The following is an 18,002-nucleotide window of genomic DNA, read 5'->3' on the forward strand; positions in this document are numbered from 1 at the left end:
GTGTTCCTGGATGGCAATTTTATATTTCATTTATTTTGAATATGTCATTCCATGGTCTCCTTGCCCATAGTTTCTGCTGGGAAATCTGCTGATAAACAAGTGGAGATAACTTTGTAGCTACTGTCTTTTTCTCTCTGACAATCTTCAAAATTCTTTATCATTGACTTTTGACTTTTTTTTTTAATTTTTAATTTTTTTTATTAACATATATGTATTATTAGCCCCAGGGGTACAGATTTACATAGTTCACAGCACTCACCATAGCACATCTCTTCCCCAGTGTCCATAGACTTTTGACAGTTGTAATGTAATAGTCTTGGAGAAGGTCTTTTAGTGTTGAGATGATAAATATTGTATTAGCTTCAAGGACCTGAATATCCAATTCATTCTCTGGGTTTGGGAGTTTCTCAACTATTATTTTTTGGTTTTTATTTTTATTTTTCTCATCTTTTCAAAATTTTATCTTATTGATTGATTGCTGGAATATAGAAGTAAAATTGGTTTTGGATAGTGATCTATCCAGTAACCTTGATAAATTCATGTATCAATTCTGATAGATAATGTATAGATTTTACATTTTCTATATACACAAGCACATTGCCAGCAAAGTCCATTTTATGTCCTCTCTTCAGATATTTTATTTTTCTTACTTATTGCACCAAGTATGACTTCCAGTAAAATGTTGCTTAAAAAATAGAATTATTAGCATCCTTGTTTCATTTACAAATCACAAGGGGAAAATCTTTAATAGTTTACCAGTAAGTATAAAATTTACTGGAGATTTTTTTGGTACCCTTATCAGAATAATGATGTTCCCTTCTATTCTTCCCTTTGAAAAGAGATTTTTAATCACAGACTATCATTGAGTTTTATCAACTGCTTTTTTTGCATCCATTGGTATTGAGATTTTTCTCCTTTATTCTTTAAATGAAGAATATTATGTCACTTTTTTATTACTAACAGCTATTATTTTTTAAATGTATTCTCTGTTCCCTTCTCCCTCTTTTCTCCATCTGGGATTCCCCTTATTCTAATAGTAGCTTTTTTTTTCCTAATGGTAGCTTTTCCAATGGATTCAGATAACTGTCTTACAGTTTCTTCATTTTTAAAAAATGTTTCTTTCCTCTTCTACCTGAATTATTTCTATATTTCTGTTGTCAAGCTTGCTAATTATCTTGTCCCATATGATCTGTTATATTCCCAATGAATTGTTCATTTCATTCATTGAACTCTTCAGATCCAGAATTTGTTCAGTACTTGTTTTTAGATTTTCAGTCTCTTCTGTAAAATATTCCTGTTCATTAATTTTATTCCTGAGATCACTGAATTATTTTTTTGAGTTTTATTGTAGCTCTACCCCTCTCCTTGCTTACCACGCTCTTTCTCTCTCAAAATAAATAAATAAATCTTAAAGGAAAAAAAAAGATTGTATCTAAAGGACAAGGAAGATATAAGGAGTTTATTTTTAGCTCTTATGAAACAAATTCCTCATAAATGTGTATGTCTGTTATTTAACTTTTTCATAGTCAGCTTTTTTTTTTTCTTTTTTGGGGGTGGGCAGAGGGAAAAGGACAGAGAGAATCCTAAGCGGGTTCCACACCCAGCATAGAGCCCAACGCCAGCTTAATCCCACAACCCCGAGATCATGACCTGGGCCGAAATTGAGTCAGATGCTTAATAGACTGAGCCATCCAGGTGCCCTTATATTCAGCTTCTTACAAGTTTTCAGAGATTCACTGTATATGAAGTATGCCCAGAAATCATGTTACCTTCCCCAAATCTGTTGGAAGGTAAGGTATTGTGTAGAAAATTAAAAAGTAAAACACAGGCATTGCCCTCAGTTTAATTTAGCAGATATTGATTGTTCTTATCACATAGAGTATAGTGCATAGGTCCTAGAAAAATGCTGTCATGATACCTTTCCTAAAAGACATTATAGTTTAATGGAAAAGACAATTTGGTACATGCACACACACACAATTCACTCCAGTGTAAAGTAAAATTCCTTTTTAAATGCTAGATAGGATAGCCTTACAGGAAAGAGAAAAGAGATGTATATGTAATAATGAAAATATAAGCACAAACAAAATGTTTTATGAAAAGAATACCATAGGAAGGGGGAGATTGCCTTTTCTAAACTTACAGGTGTTTTGTTCTTTGCTTTTTTTTTTTTAACTTTTTTTTTTTAAGATTTTATTTATTTGACAGACAGAGATCACAAGTAGGCAGAGAGGCAGGCAGAGAGAGAGGGGGAAGCATGCTCCCTGAGGAGCAGAGAGCCTGATGCGGAGCTCGATCCCAGGACCCTGGGAATCATGACATAAGCCGAAGGCAGAGGCTTTAACCCACTGAGCCACCCAGGTGCCCCTGTTCTTTGCTTTTATTATTAAATTTATTCATCTCAGAAATGTTAACTTTGGAAAAAAGGGGGGGTTCATGATAACTCTTACTGCTTTTCTAAAGTCTTCAATTCAGTTTTTTTTTTTTTTTTTTTTTAAAGATTTTATTTATTTATTTGACAGAGAGAAATCCCAAGTAGATGGAGAGGCAGGCAGAGAGAGAGAGAGGGAAGCAGGCTCTCTGCTGAGCAGAGAGCCCGATGCGGGCCTCGATCCCAGGACCCTGAGATCATGACCTGAGCCGAAGGCAGCGGCTTAACCCACTGAGCCACCCAGGCGCCCTTCAATTCAGTTTTTACACTCTTTACATTTATAGACCACCATGTCTCCTACTAACAAGAAAGTTGAGCCTATCAGGAGTCATTTCCCTTCACCCACCTTCTACTGATGTACTTACTTAATCCAAACCCATCGCTCACTACATACTTTTTCCCAGTCTTGGGTAACTGTGTTTCCCTCCTAAAGGCCCTGACCTCAATTTCTTTCTGTCTCTTTCAGGATCTCGCTCAGGCAGTCATTCTTTTTCTTTTCCAAGTCTTCAATCTCTTCATCATTACTAGCTCCTTTCCTGCAGCCTATGTACATGCTCAAGAGTCTCTGACCCTAAAAAGACTTCCCTTTTTTTGTTAAGCCATCTAGAATACTCTTTTCTTTTCTCATTCTTACATCTCAAAACAGTAGTCTGCCTGTCCTCACTGTCTCTATTCCTACAGCCACAATAACTTTGTATAATCATGTAAATATATTTTAAGATCTTGAAATATAGAAACATTAGAATTTATATTTTGAAGGAATATAAAATATAGAATCTATATTTTAAAATATAGAAACATTAGAATTTATATTTTGAAAGAGATAAGGAGAAACTGTAATGTTTGAAAGAGCTCTCATTTCTTTGGATCTTTGGTGTAAAGAAACAGGATAAATACAACCAAATTTAGTCAAATGCAGTGTAAATGGACAACTTCTATTTCTGATTGCCTTACCCTTTTCATAGAAGGTATTTATTTTGGTGGTTCCAAAATGGGTTCAACCACTGTCTTATATATGACTCCCAAATCTGTATTTTAGGTTCTTATTTCTGTTTCTGTTTGTGTCCTGAACATTTTCCATCTCAGTGTCTCATAGGACCCTAAAGCCAGCATGTTCAAAATTAACTCTTTTTTTCTCCCTTACCCTTCTTCAGGCCCATGTTATTTTCTATCTTACTGGTTCATGGCCCTTTGCTGCCCAGCTACCCAGGTTAAACTATGAGTTGTCCTTGACTCTACCCTTTATCTCACCTCAAAATTCACCAATTCCTGCCAGTAGTAGTTCCTTTTTTTTTTTACCTGACCTCCCTATACCTTGTACTTCTACCCAATTTTAGTCCTCATCATTTCTCACCAGGCTACTACAACAGCCTCCTTATTTATTAGTACACCACTTACAGTCTTTATCCCTCCAACTCTTCTGCTCTCCAAGCACTGCACTACTTAGTAATATAGTTACTAGGAGCTACTAGGTACATATAACTACTGAGCACTTGAAATGTACCTAGGCAAAACTGAGATGGACTGCAAAATACAAAATGGATTTTGGAGACTTATGAGAAAAAGAATGTAAAAGCTCTCAATAATTTTATATTATTAAAATAACACTTTAGGTATATTAGTTTAAATAAAATATAGTATTAATTTTAGGGGCTTCTGGGTGGCTCAATTGGTTAAGCATTTGACTCGATTTCAGCTCAGATCATGGTATCGGGGTCGTGCGATTGAGCCCCACATTGGGCTCCATGCTGGGTGTGGAGCCTGCTTAGGATTCTCTCTCTCCCTCTCCTGCCCCCCCTCACCACTCGTGTATGCTCTCTCTCACTCTTTTAAAAAAAAAAATGAATTTTACATGTTTCTCTTTACCTTTTTTTTTTTTAAGATTTTATTTTATTTGAAAGAGAGAGAACACGAGCAGAGAGGAGGGGTAGAGGGAAAGAGAGAAGCAGACTCTCCACTGAGCAGGGATCCCTATTCAGGACTTGATCCCAGGACATGAGCCAAAGGCAGACACTTAACTGACTGAGCCATCCAGGTGCCCCACTCTTTACCTTTTTAAATGTGGTTACTAGAAACCGTAATTAAAATCACATATGGAACTCTTACTCCAGTTTTTCTTGTGACTGGCTCCTTCTCATCACTCAGGTATCAACTTACAGGTCTTCTCTGTCTGAATATTATCTAAAGGAATTCTACCAGTCTCAGCCGTATTACCATGTTCTTTTTTCTTCATGTCACTTTTCACTGTGTAAAATTACCTTGTTTATTGGTATATCTGATCATTGTCTGCCCCTACTAAGTAGTAAGCTTCACAGGGACAGGAAAGTTGCTCATTAGTAAATAAGATTTACTTCCTTGTGCTTAGTACCTAGAACATCTGACCTATAGTAGGTACTTATTCATTGCATGGGTGGATGGCTTCTACACTGTTCAATGTGGCTCAAGACTCAGCTTAAGTAGTACCTCCTTCAGGAAGTCTTTCCTGGCTGCTATCCCTCCTGAAAGCCTGGTTTATTGATCCCTCTGTTATGCACAGTTCTACAGTTGTACTTATACATTATCTTTTTGTTTACTTCATATCTCTTCTTTTACCCTTAGCCCTTAGTATTTCTTCAGTATATCCATCCCCATTCTCTAAAATATGCCGGTTACCTAATAGGCATTCACCATGTTTGTGGAATATAGAAATAAAATTTTTCTTTTGAGTTAATCTTAAATATTATAACCATATGGTAAACAATGCAGCTTATAATAGACAGTAAATATCTGTTGCATGAATAAGTGAATTCCTGTGTAGTATTTTCTTATTATGAAAACAATATAGCAGGGCTGCCTAGATGGCTCAGTTAGTTAAGCATCTGCCTTTGGCTCAAGTCATGATCACAGGGTCCTGGGAAAATATCACTACCCTAATAGCAACTATTTTCTTTAGCCTACTTTTCCTTTTAATTATACAAGTAAAACATGGATGTGTATATATCACTATAAAAATAAAATTCAAATAATACAGAAATACCTAAAGTTTTAAAAGTGAGTCCCTTTAATAATCTTAACTTCCTTCATCAGGCATCCTTCATTAAGTACCTCTGTCTTTTTCTGTAAACATAAATTTTATATATCATATGAAGTAATATATGTATAGTATTTAAATTATTTTTCACATACCTTAGAAATATTTTTTAATGTTTCTTCATAGTTTTGTGGACTGTCTTTTCATTTTAGAATTGAGACAGATATAGAAAAATAAAGCTGTCTAGTACAAAAAAGTTCGTTGGATAAAGATTCCCATTTCTAATTTCTTCATTTATCTTTAGGCCTAATGATTTCTATTTTTGTCTCAATCATTTTAAATTATGAATTTTCTATAATTACGAAGTTGGAAAGAGGCAGAGTCTGGATTCAGACCCAGATCTTCCTACTTCAAATCCAGTTATCTTTTCACTTACTGTCTCTCTGAACTTAAGCTTTCTTAACTATAAAATGGGAATAATAATGTCTTTCTTGCCTGTTCTTAGGATAAATATGATAATCACCTGAGGACATATAATACATGTGACCAACCTCACATTTTAACTAAAACACCCTAAAGATCAGGGGAATATCTATATCCATTTTTAGATAACCATATTAATCTTGTTATTCAGTGTTTTGATGCTTTTTAGGTCATGGGAATAGAACTAAGATTTGCTAGATAACACACTCATTCATAACTTAGCTTACCTGTATAGGTTTGGGCTTTGAAAACCGTGTCTAGTCCATTTTATTTTTTTAATTTAATTTCAGATTAGAAACTAGTAAACTGTTATCAGAGTAGAAAGGTTTTGTTTGAAAAGGGAACCATTCACTTTCTCTTTATACAATGCCACTATTTTCATTTTAAAAATATCTTCCCCAAAATGTGGTTATAGATGATCTTCATATGTAATCTTTCTGGTTTCTCTCTTAGCACTTTTCCTAATACATTATTTTGCTTTATCCCTCCTATGGTAACCATGGGTACAAAACTTTAAGAAGCTTATTTCTATTTGTTTTACATTCAGCAGATACCATTACCATAAATACTTCTTTTATGAATTATGCTTCTTACATGACAGGTGTGTAATAGAAGCTTAGGGTGGAATAGCAATGACTTGATTTTCTCTGATTCTGAACATCACTAAAGTGGGCTACCAGAGGTAGCCAAGAGAGAATTAGATGTAATTGCTTGCCTAAAGTGATAATATCTTTCCAGTACATCCCCTGAATCCCAATAAAGGCAGATGATTTCAGGGAGAAGCTCTCCTCATTTGGGAGATGGGAAAGATCAAGTAAGGCTAATAATTAAAAAGAGACCAAAATGTAACACATGTAAACTGGGTATACACTAATCATTATTTGAAAAAGTAAGATAAAGCACTATTTATTCCAAAATATTCTGTTGAAATACTTGTTTTTTGAAGTCAGTGAAGGCCTGTATGTGTTTCATAGAAATTTCATGGAAATAATACGAGCTTAGAAAGGAGGAAGGCAGGTGACTCACTGTACCATTTTAAGAATTCTACTCTAAGAATAGAACTTGTATTAAAATCTAGAACACATTAAAGAAAACAAGCATATTGATTTTTGTTTCCTGGTTAATTCTTTCTTTTGAACTCCACCCCCCACAATCTCCTTTTAATAATAATTTGAACTTGATGATTTCTTTAGTAATTAGAAAAGGATATACTCAACCCAATTTACTTTTGGTGAAGAAGTTTTTATGAAAATAGTTCAAACCTGAAAATGTGTTTATATCTAAACTTGACTGTTCACTTGTATCACATCACTTGTGGACCACTGAAAAAATATTGGTTTCTATGTCCAACCGCTGACTTTCCAGAAGAAGCTGAACAGTGATGGGCTAACATGTTTAACAAACCAGCTCTTAGGTAGGAGGAGGGCTAGGAGATACTGATCTGCAGTGTCTGTTGACTTCCATGGTGTAAATAATTCTATAAGTTACTAAGATAATATTGAATGTTGGGAAAAGATGTACAGTAGCACAGCATTATATAATAATTCTATCATACAGATACCAAAAAACATACATAACCTTAAAAGGGTAATAGCAAAATTTAGTAAATTAATTTGTAGTAAAATGTAGTAAATGTAGTAAAATGTAGTAAAATTTAAAGTAAATGTAAATTAAAGTAAATTTTTTAAAAAGTGAATTAAAGTAAAATGTAGTAAAATTAATTTGTAGTAAAATGTAGTAAATGTAGTAAAATGTAGTAAAATAATTAGAGTTTTTATTACCTTTGTTTAATTGTAAGTTTATATAATTAAATTTTAATAATTGTGTTTAACCGTCAGCTTAGTTCTGAAAATGTAACAGTTCTTAAGAGCTTGTATGAACTGATTAATACTAGAAACTATAACGTACCCATATTTTTTTAAATCAGCTAAGTAATTCTGATGCAAGCAACCTGCCAGCTTAATTATTTTTTCTAAAATACAGATAAGATCCTGAGTACCAAGAGTCATTCCATAGTCAGACCCAAAATGTCCTTTCCAGACTCATTTTAAATCACACCCATTCTCTTATATCCTCCATATGGCACCCAAACTAGATTTGGATTGTTTGCAGCTCCTTAGACACACCTTGTACTCTCCCAACCACCTTCCTTTGCATTATCTTCCTTCAGCTTTGAATGTCCTTGCCTCATCTGCCTGACTTCTGCAACACTGTTTATTCATCCTTCTACAAGTAACTCAAATGCTACTTCCTTTTATTTCCTGCTGTTGGAAACATTCCCATTCTTCTTGATGTTCCCATAGTGATTTGTTTATACTTCATTTTGAGCTCAAATTTATCATCAGTAACAAATGGCTATTTCCACTTAACTATATTATAAATTTCTAAAGGGTGCCTTTGAATCATACAGTACTTAACACTTTTAATACCTAAAAATGATTAATAAACACTTGTTTTAATAGGAAGGACTTTAACTTATTTTAATAGGAAGTATGTGGATAAGGCATGATACATCCTTTATTTTCTATGCCTTTGGGAAACTAACCAAAATTTAAACTTTTTTGAATTAGATGTTTCAAACCTTTTTCTTGTTAATTGAGGACCACATTAATACCTATATCCTGCACAATAACAGGGAATACAAAAATGATGACTCAAGCTTACTAAAGAAGAATTTCACTAGAGAATATATGAAGGACTTAAGAGTAAAAAATACTAAATTATATAACTACATATACAAATTATTTTTATTATTCAGATTTAGTATACTTTATAGTGTTCCCAGCATTTGTATCTATAAACAAGCTGTAAAAAAAGCAAAAATACTATGCTTTGCTTTGTGATTTGAGAGAAATTTGCTTTCATATATGTCCTTAAGGATAATCATTCTGTTGCTTTCTGGCATTTAATCTGGAATTAAAAGTATATGCCTTCACAATAAGTATAGACAAGATCTAAGTATAAAGGAAGTGTTTTAAAGTAAAAACAATCCAAGAATTTCTTGAAACAAATGTAGCACATTTCTTATTAGTGGTATTTCATAATTTTTTTTTCATCTTTGACCCTAATCTGCCACCTGATGGCAAAAATTAAAATGACATCTTTTGTAATACTCAAAACTTCACTGCAGTTATTTGGGTTTTTATGTATTCATTTTTATGGAGCCTCCAAAACTCCAAATACACATTTGTACAAATTTTATGTATTTGGTAAATGTTTGAGGATTACTTTGTATTTCAGGAGAATTGGAGGTACTATTTAACTTCTGTTAGACAGTGTTTCTACTAGGGAAGTTTGTTTAAAATCTTAGTTCCTTTATAGAGCTGTATACAGAGTCTGTTTTTTTAAATTAGTTTTGTTTAATGAGGAATTTTATTTAAATCTCTCAATTTTCTCTTTTACCTTTCCCGTTTCTTTCTTCAGAACGAGGTCACTCAGACACCATGGTATTCTTTTACCTTTGGATTGTGTTTTGTATCATCAGTTCCTGCTATACCCTCATCTGGGATCTGAAGATGGACTGGGGTCTCTTTGATAAGAATGCTGGAGAAAACACCTTTCTCCGGGAAGAGATTGTATACCCCCAAAAAGTATGTACAAAGCATGCTTATTATTTGTTTTAAAAACAACTCCTGTATATCACCAGCCAACTCCTGTTATGATGCATACCTAATCCCAACCCAATACATTGAGAAAAAGCAACTAATCACCAAAAAATACTAATTCATTCAGTCAGCAAAAATAATCAGGTTTTTACTATATGCTGGGCACTATAGAAAATAAAAACAAAGTTGTAGTTCTCAAAGAGGCCATAAACTATATAAAACAGGTAAGCCAGCAAATTATAATACAATGCAATAAAGTCTAGAGTAGAGGAATAAATAACTTGCTATAATTTATGACCTAATTTTGAACATGCAATTCACTGTCTCACATTCCCTCTATTCTTTGCCTGCTTTGCAAACTCCTGTTCCTTCTTTTTTATTTTAATTCTTTATTTATTTTTAATTGAAGTATAGTTGAGGCATGAGTGTTACATTAGTTTCAGGTGTACAGCATAATACTTCAGCACTCTGTGTTATGTTGCACTCACAAGTGTAACTACCATCTGTCAGCATGCAGCACTGTTTCAGTACCATCGACTATATATTCCCTGTGCTGTACTTTTCATCTGAGTAACTTAATTCATAACTGGAAGCCTGTATCCTTCCACCCCCCTTTACCCATTTTGCCCATTTCTTTACCCCCCACCCCTCTGGCAACCATCAGTTTGTTCTGTGTATTTGTGGGTCTGTTTCTACTTTTTGTTTCTTAATTTGCTTTTTAGATTCCACATATAAATGAAATCATGTGGTATTTGTCTTTATCTTCTGATTTATTTCACTTAGCATTGTGCCTTCTAGGTCCATCCATGTTGTTGCAAATGACAGCATCTCATCCTTTTTTATAGCTGAGTAATAGTCCATTGTGTGTGTAAATATATATACATCTTCTTTAGTCATTTGTCTATCAGTGAACACTTCGATTGCTTCCATACCTTGGCTGTTGTAAATAATGCTACAGTAAAACAAAGGAGTACAGATATCTTTTCGAATTACTGTTTTAATTTTCTTTGGGTAAATACCAAGTGGAATTACTGGATCATATGGTCTTTCTATTTCTTTTTTTTCATACTGTTTTCCACAGTTGACTACACCAATTGCATTCCCACCAGCAGTGCATGAGGGTTCCTTTTTCTCCACATCCTCTCCAGTTCCTCCTCTTAAAAAGTCAGTTCAAGGATTACATTCTCTAAAAAGCCTTTCTTTTTCTAAGCATATTTAGCCATTTGTCCTAATTCCATTTTAGCCTCTACAAACTTCTGTTATAGCAGTTATCACATTGTTTTATAATTAACTGTTTAGGTATCCATATCCCTCACTACCCAGCATAGTTCCTAGCATATAGTAGACTTAATATTTGTGGAATGACTAAATTAACACTTGACTGAGTCAGCAGTGCTATGAAAGCACAAAGGAAAGGAAGTGCCTGAATCTTTGGTACGTCAAGAAGGTGTCCCTTTTCATTTATTTCAGCCAATTTTTGTTAAAGTAAAGTGCCAAGCTGAAAATGTATGGATAATTCCTTATGAATTATTTATATATGAATAAAAGGATAAAAGAGTCTAAATTAAAAAGAGGACAAAAGTGCCAATCTGAAGATATATGGATAATTCCTTAGGAATTATTTATATATGAATAAAAGGATAAGAGAGCCTAAATTAAAAAGAGACCAAAAGTATCATTACTCAGATAATAAAAGAAATTTAACAATCAACTAGGAATCCTGGTAAGTGGATTTTGATCTCAGGTGTCTCACTAAATTAGCTACATAACTTTAGGTAACTTTACTATAGTATATTCTCTTCTACCAGATAATCTCTTGATCCTTTCCCAGTTCTGAAATTCTGTGATGAGGAGGGATATATAGATTGGGTCACTAATAATTCATACTATGACAGAATGTCCCCAGTACCTCAAAACTACACTTTGAAAAGTGTGTGAATACGTAATATTCAGTTGATGAATAGTGAAAGCTGTTTTAATAAAGTGAGGACTAAAGTAGGAGAGTCATACAAAGAATGATATGTCGGGTAACTTTAGATAAGCAAATGAAGACAGAAAGAAGGGTATTAATTTATACTGATCATTTGTTACATAAGCTATAGCAATAATCCCAATGTGCAGATTTAGAACATATGACCAACAACAGACTAGAACATATCTTTATAAATCTCATCTGAAAAGAAAATCAGGGAGCATCTCAGTTGTTAGAGCATGCCACTCTTGATCTCAGGGTTGTAGGTTCAAGCTTCATTGGGTATAGAAATTACTTTACGAAAAACTTTTTTTTTTAAAGAAAGTAAGAAAATCGGTAATGTCAAGTACAAGTCAGAGAGCAGACATGAGTTCAGGTAAACTATGGTCCTTTTGTGCGCACCAGAATGTTATGCCTTATTGCTCCTTACATTGTTCTTGCCTTACTGAACAATGTAATACATTTACTTCTCATGCTGATTGCTTAGATAAACTGTTCATATTTTCATATAAATGTTAATCCATGCCTCCTTTTAAATAGTTCTAACATATTGGCTTCTGTGTAATTAAATTAGTGGATAGTTTTTCATTCAGTTTCCTTATTGCATATTTTCATGACCCTAGGAAATACAGTATATGGTTTCCTACATTATAATTTGCAGATTTATAAGAAAAATGTTCTGCTGGATCGCCACATCCCTTTTAATCTTAGAAAGAAAAATACTGGAATAAAATTCATTTACACAAAAAGGGAAGGAAAGCTATTGGTGGAGTCCAGTGAAGCTTCATTTAAAAATTAAGAACACAGTGAAATCCCAGTTCCTAGGGATTAATAGTATGTATTTCTGAGTACCACATCCTGGTCCAGGGAGTATTTTTGTTATCTCCATATTAAAACTTCATTTTTCTATGTCTCTGGACCTCACGTTAAGTGTATTCCTCCCAAGACTTTCACATTTTTGGTAACATCAGCTCCTGCATAGTCAACTGTGGATCATGTTAAGACTGACTTAAAGTAACAAGAAATTGCAGTTCTTCACTGATGAGTTCACTGGATATGAATTTATCCAAAAACTGCATTATCACTGTATTGGATGGATGGGGGAAAAAACAGGGAGGGTATGTAAGTATGTTAAAATCTTCATAAAAATTCATCCTAATCAGCAGTGGATAACATCTCCAATTGATTAATCAAGATATGCCAATATACACACATTATTTAGAAATATGGAGCATAAATACTAGGAGAGATAGCTACAAATCCTGAAATTGTTTGTGCCTAGAGAATGAGAAGAGAAGTGGGCAAGGGGACTGCTCTTTTTTGTTGTTGTTTATAGCCTTCTAACATGACTAATACTGCTTTGTTATTAAAAAAAAAAAAATGCAATGGTATAAATACATGGCAGTTCTAGTTTCCATAAGATCTCACAACCTTTAAATACATATATTTAAAGAGCTAATTATCCAGAGATTAATAAGAAACAAATCCATGAATTATAGTTCTAGTCTGCTGGCAATTTGTATACTTGAAACTTTTGTGTAGCTAAAACTGGACTCCTAAATAGTGGATACTAGTACCTATAAGAATTTGAATGCTGTCTTTCCCACGTAAAAATAGTACATTCCTTAAATTCAACCCATGTTTGTGATATCCAAGCGTCATTTTATTTAACAACCTTGAAAAAAAAGGTAAAACTCCTTCAAATGCAGAGTAAGGTAATATGAAAATAAAAGTGCAAATAACACAGTTAATCTGCTAATCGTTTTGCTCTTGAGTCTTTATTAGCATATGTTGTACATATTAATATATAATCTCAATCAGATCAAGGATCTCATCTGGTTTATATTTCTGGAGTTTAGAAGAGAGCCTGGCATACAGTATGAGAATAAAATATAGTAGTTAAGTAATTAATGAAATTCAATAAAACTTCATTTTGTTATTGTACTTATTTAAGAATATAAATTAGTGAGATTTTTCTAAAATAGAAAATAAAATAAAAATCATTTTTCCTCTTTAACCTGTGCTTATTGGTGGGACATACGTGACTCTTGTTGCTGTGATAGATGTGCTTATTGGTGAGAAACATAATGGGAAGTATACTCACTTTGCTTATTATTCCTTAGGCCTATTACTACTGTGCCATCATAGAGGATGTGATTCTGCGCTTTGCTTGGACTGTCCAAATCTCAATTACCTCCATGACATTGTTGCCTCATTCTGGGGACATCATTGCTACTGTCTTTGCTCCCCTTGAGGTTTTCCGGTAAGCAAACTACCAGAAAGTCTATCAAAGTTTCTTTCCCCTAGAAGACACCCAATACTTATAAATTAGAATTTATTAAAACAGTATTTATACTTGAAAGGCTTAAATTTTCCAGCTTTTCTCAAACTTCTCATTAGCCTCAGAGTTGGAAAATCCTACTTGAAGGTCTAAGAGGTTAATTCTTAACAAAGTTAAAAATACTACTAATGGTGGCTTATAAGCTTTTTTTAGAATTGGGCTCCATTAGCAGGGTCATGAGTGGAAATTGGGAAATAAAAAGTTTTGGAACAGAAATTAAAATAAAAATCTTTTGAGAATTATTATTTGCAATTTGACATTTTGGGTTATTCAGGCAGCTTTTTCACTAGAAACAAAGGAAATGCCAGAGGAATTGTCTTTTAAACCTTCCTAAAGATATCAGCAATCTAATAATATAGCCTAAAATGTAAGTAAAAGCAGGTACCCCAAGGTAAGCAAAGCATTAAAGCTAATTTTGCACGAAAGAAATTTGCCATATCTAGAGCAAAAAAGGCACAAATTACAAATAAAAAAATCCTCAAGACATATATATATATTTTTAAAGTAAGATGAGGGACACCTGGGCGGCTCAGTCAGTTAAGTGTCTGACTCTTGATTTCTGCTCAGGTTATGATCTTGGGCTTGTGAGATCGAGCCCTGCGTCTGGCTCCATGCTGATCATGGAGCTTGCTTAAGATTCTCTCTGTCTCCTTTTTTCTCTACCCCTTCCTCACTCCCCTTCTCTTAAAAAAAAGTAAAAAAGTAAGATGATATTATGAGCAGCTTTATGCCAATAAAGTAAAAACTTTGGAATGAACAAATTCCTTGAAAAGCACTTGATATAATGAGCACTGGATATTATATAAGACCGGTGAATCACTGAACTGTACCTCTGAAACTGATAATGCCCTATATGTTAACTGAATTTAAATAAATAAAGTCAAGAAAGAAATAGAATATCCGATAGGTTTATATGTATTAAAGAAATCATATTCATATTAAAATCTTTCTCACAAGGGGGATGTCTGGGTGGCTCAGTAAGTTAAGCACCCAGCTTGATTTCAGCTCAGGGTCATAATCTCAGGATCATGAGATGGAGCCTGTATCAGCTCTACGTTCAGCAGGGAGTCTGCTGGAGATTCTCTCCCTCTCTTTCTCTCTAAAATAAATAAATCTTAAAAAAAAAAACTGTAGGCCCAGGGAATTCCTCCAAATATATGGAGATTGAGGAGGAATTATCAGTGTATATAAAACTCTGGCAGAGGAAAGATGCAATAAAAGGAACACTTCTGGGGCACCCGGGTGGCTCAGTGGATTAAAGCCTCTGCCTTCAGCTCAGGTCATGGTCTCGGGGTCCTGCAATCTAGCCCCAAGTCGGGCTCTCTGCTTAGCGGGGAGCCTGCTTCCTCCCTCTCTCTCTGCCTACCTCTCTGCCTACTTGTGATCTCTGTCTGTCAAACAAATTAAAAAAAAAAAAAAAAAAAAGGAACACTTCCCAGTTTATTTTGTGCAACCAGCATGACTTTGATATCTAAACCTACGAGGACATTCCAGGAAAGACCAACCAGTCTGTTTCATGTAGAGTAATGCAAAACTCCTGAAGAAGATATTAGCTAATGAGTCCAACAACATATAAAAAGCATAATACATCACAACCAAGTTAGTTTCATTTTAGGAATGTGAGTTTTAATATTAAAAATCATTTAACATTTAAAAATTAATCTGTGCTAACTCACCACATTAATAGAATAAAGGGGGGACATCCTTCATGTGTGTAGAAAACACCATTGAGAAAAGTCAGTACCTGTTCATGAATAATTCAAAGATTATCTACAAAAAACATAAATAAGATCATATTTAGTGGTAAAACACTGTAAGCTCTCCCTTGAGATCAGGAGTGAGATTATTATGCATGTTGTCTCTTCATTTTAACATCAGACTGCAAGTATAGCTAGTGTAGTGTAGGATGGGGAGGAGACATAGTGAGAATTAGAAAGGAGGGGCACCTTGGTGGCGCCGTCTGTTAGGTATCCAACTCCTGGTTTCAGTTCAGGTTTGATCTCAGAGTTGTGAGCTCAAGCCCTGTGCTAGACTACATCAACAATCTGCTTGAGATTCTTTCTCCCTCTCCTTGTGCCCCTCCCCCCCACTGCCTCGCATGCGTGCCCTCTCTCTCAAATAAATAAATCTTAAAAAGTGGGGGGGGGGCACCTGGATGGCTCAGTGGGTTAAAGCACCTCCCTTTGACTCAGGTCATGATCCCAGGGTCCTGGGATCGAGCCCCACATCAGGCTCTCTGCTCAGTGGGGAGCCTGCTTCCTCCTCTCTCTCTGCCTGCCTCTCTGCGCTTGTGATCTCTGTCTGTCAAATAAATAAATAAAATCTTTAAAAAAAAAAAAAAAGAAGAATTAGAAAGGAAAAAATAAAACTAATTATTCATCCATTGACATGGTTGCATATGCAGAAAATTCAAAAGAATTTACAAATAAGCTATTAGAATATATGCATTCCTGCATTCCTGAATACAAGGTCAGTATAAATAAAAATTTAATGTTCTAAAAAACAATCCCAAATAATTAGAAAATAAAATTTTAAAAAACACCATTTTGAATAGCATCAGAATAGATCATATATCTAGGAATAAATTTAATGAATGATTATGTGTGCAAAAATTGACAAGCCAGTTCTATAATTTATATGGAAACAGGACAAAGAACAGCTAAGACTAGAGGTGCCTGGGTGGCCAGTCAGTTGAGCGTCCAACTCTTGGTTTTGGTGCAGGTCTGATCTTACGGTTGTGAGATCGAAACCGGCCTCAGGCTTTGTGCTCAGTGTGGAGTTCCTTGGGTTTCTCTCACCCTCTCCTCTGTCCCCCAGCCCCTGCTTGCTTTCTCTGTCTCTAAAAACAAGTGAATTTAAAAAAAAAAAAAATAGTCTAGAATAGCCAAGACTATGCTGAAAAGAAAAAAGTTTTAAAGAACTTATCCTCTCAAATATCAAGACTTACTATATAGCTACAGTAATTAAGACAGTGTCTGGTATTAGTGAAAGAATAGATAAATTGTACACTGGAACAGAATAGGGAGTCCAGAAACAGATCCACAAATACATTGACACTACCTGATTTCTGACAAAAGTAGTTAAATAATGGTGTGGAAAAAGAGGTTCTTCAATAAATGATAGTAAGTCAACTGGATATCCATACGGGGGGGGGAAATGAATCTTGACTCTTACTGTATACTGTATACAAAATCAATTCCAGGTGGACTACAGAACTACATATGGAAGGTAAATCAATAAACTCTCTAGAACATAGGAAAGTGCTGTAAATGCAGCTTTGGGTGTATAATATTATACTTTTTATTTCTGAGTGGTAATTACACAAGGTGATCACTTTACAGTAATCAAGTTGCACACTTAGTGATTTGTAAAATTTTGTAGATTCTATGTAATACTTCAATTTAAATGCTTATTTTAAAGAAAGCAGCCTAAAAGAAAGGATTATCATCAAAGTGGCAGTTAGGTTGACTGCTGACTTCTCAACAGTAACAATGAAAATCAGAAGTCATTAAAATGATACTTTCAGTGTGCTGAAAGAAAATGACGGTCTACCTAGAGCTCTTCCTCCATGGAAAATATCTTTCACAAAGGAAAATAAAGGTATTTTCAGACATGTTTATAGCATTCCTCTGAGTCAGGATGACCACATCTATCACAATACTCTGATAAAATAAGATTAAACCTGAGAGATAAATATTGAATCTGGAAACAGTATACTTGTTGCTGTTAGTGCTCCTTCTCAATCGTGTGTCATCCCTCGTCTTCACTTCCCCAAATTTCTAGGTCTAGGACCTGAGACTCTCCATCACTCTAAGACCGACTCCCCTCCCACTTCTTCCTCTATAGGATGCTGCTTTATGAATTTTTAAAAAATGTTTTTCTAGTAAAGAAAAAAAAAGCTCACTTTTTAAATTCTTGATTATTTCACTTCTTTAAAAATTATTTGCTTAAAAGTAGAATCAGATATCCTGTCACCCATGAAAACAAACGCAAAAAACTTCCTTTGAATCTACTTTCCTCCTCCAACTCTTGCCCGTTTCTGTCTCCTCTACAGCAGAACTCTTCAAAAGATGTCTGTACTTGGTATCTCCGCTATCTCACACCTCCCCATTCTCCCTTTAATTCAACTCAAGTCTTTTTTCCCCAATACTCAAACCAAA

The 18,002-nt window shown here is 34.4% G+C and overlaps 1 protein-coding gene across 2 annotated transcripts in view; it reads left to right on the forward strand.

The window, feature by feature from the left end:
* Positions 1–18,002, forward strand: part of XPR1 (xenotropic and polytropic retrovirus receptor 1) — a 239,905-nt gene that overhangs the window by 215,457 nt on the left and 6,446 nt on the right. For both annotated transcript variants that reach the window (XM_032319240.1, XM_032319241.1), the window contains 2 exons: positions 9,348–9,514; positions 13,625–13,764. In XM_032319240.1, the coding sequence (XP_032175131.1) occupies positions 9,348–9,514; positions 13,625–13,764 (307 nt within the window). The remainder of the gene's footprint in view (positions 1–9,347; positions 9,515–13,624; positions 13,765–18,002) is intronic.

This window comes from Mustela erminea, chromosome 17 (genome assembly GCF_009829155.1).
Source record: "Mustela erminea isolate mMusErm1 chromosome 17, mMusErm1.Pri, whole genome shotgun sequence".
Lineage (NCBI taxonomy): Eukaryota > Metazoa > Chordata > Mammalia > Carnivora > Mustelidae > Mustela > Mustela erminea.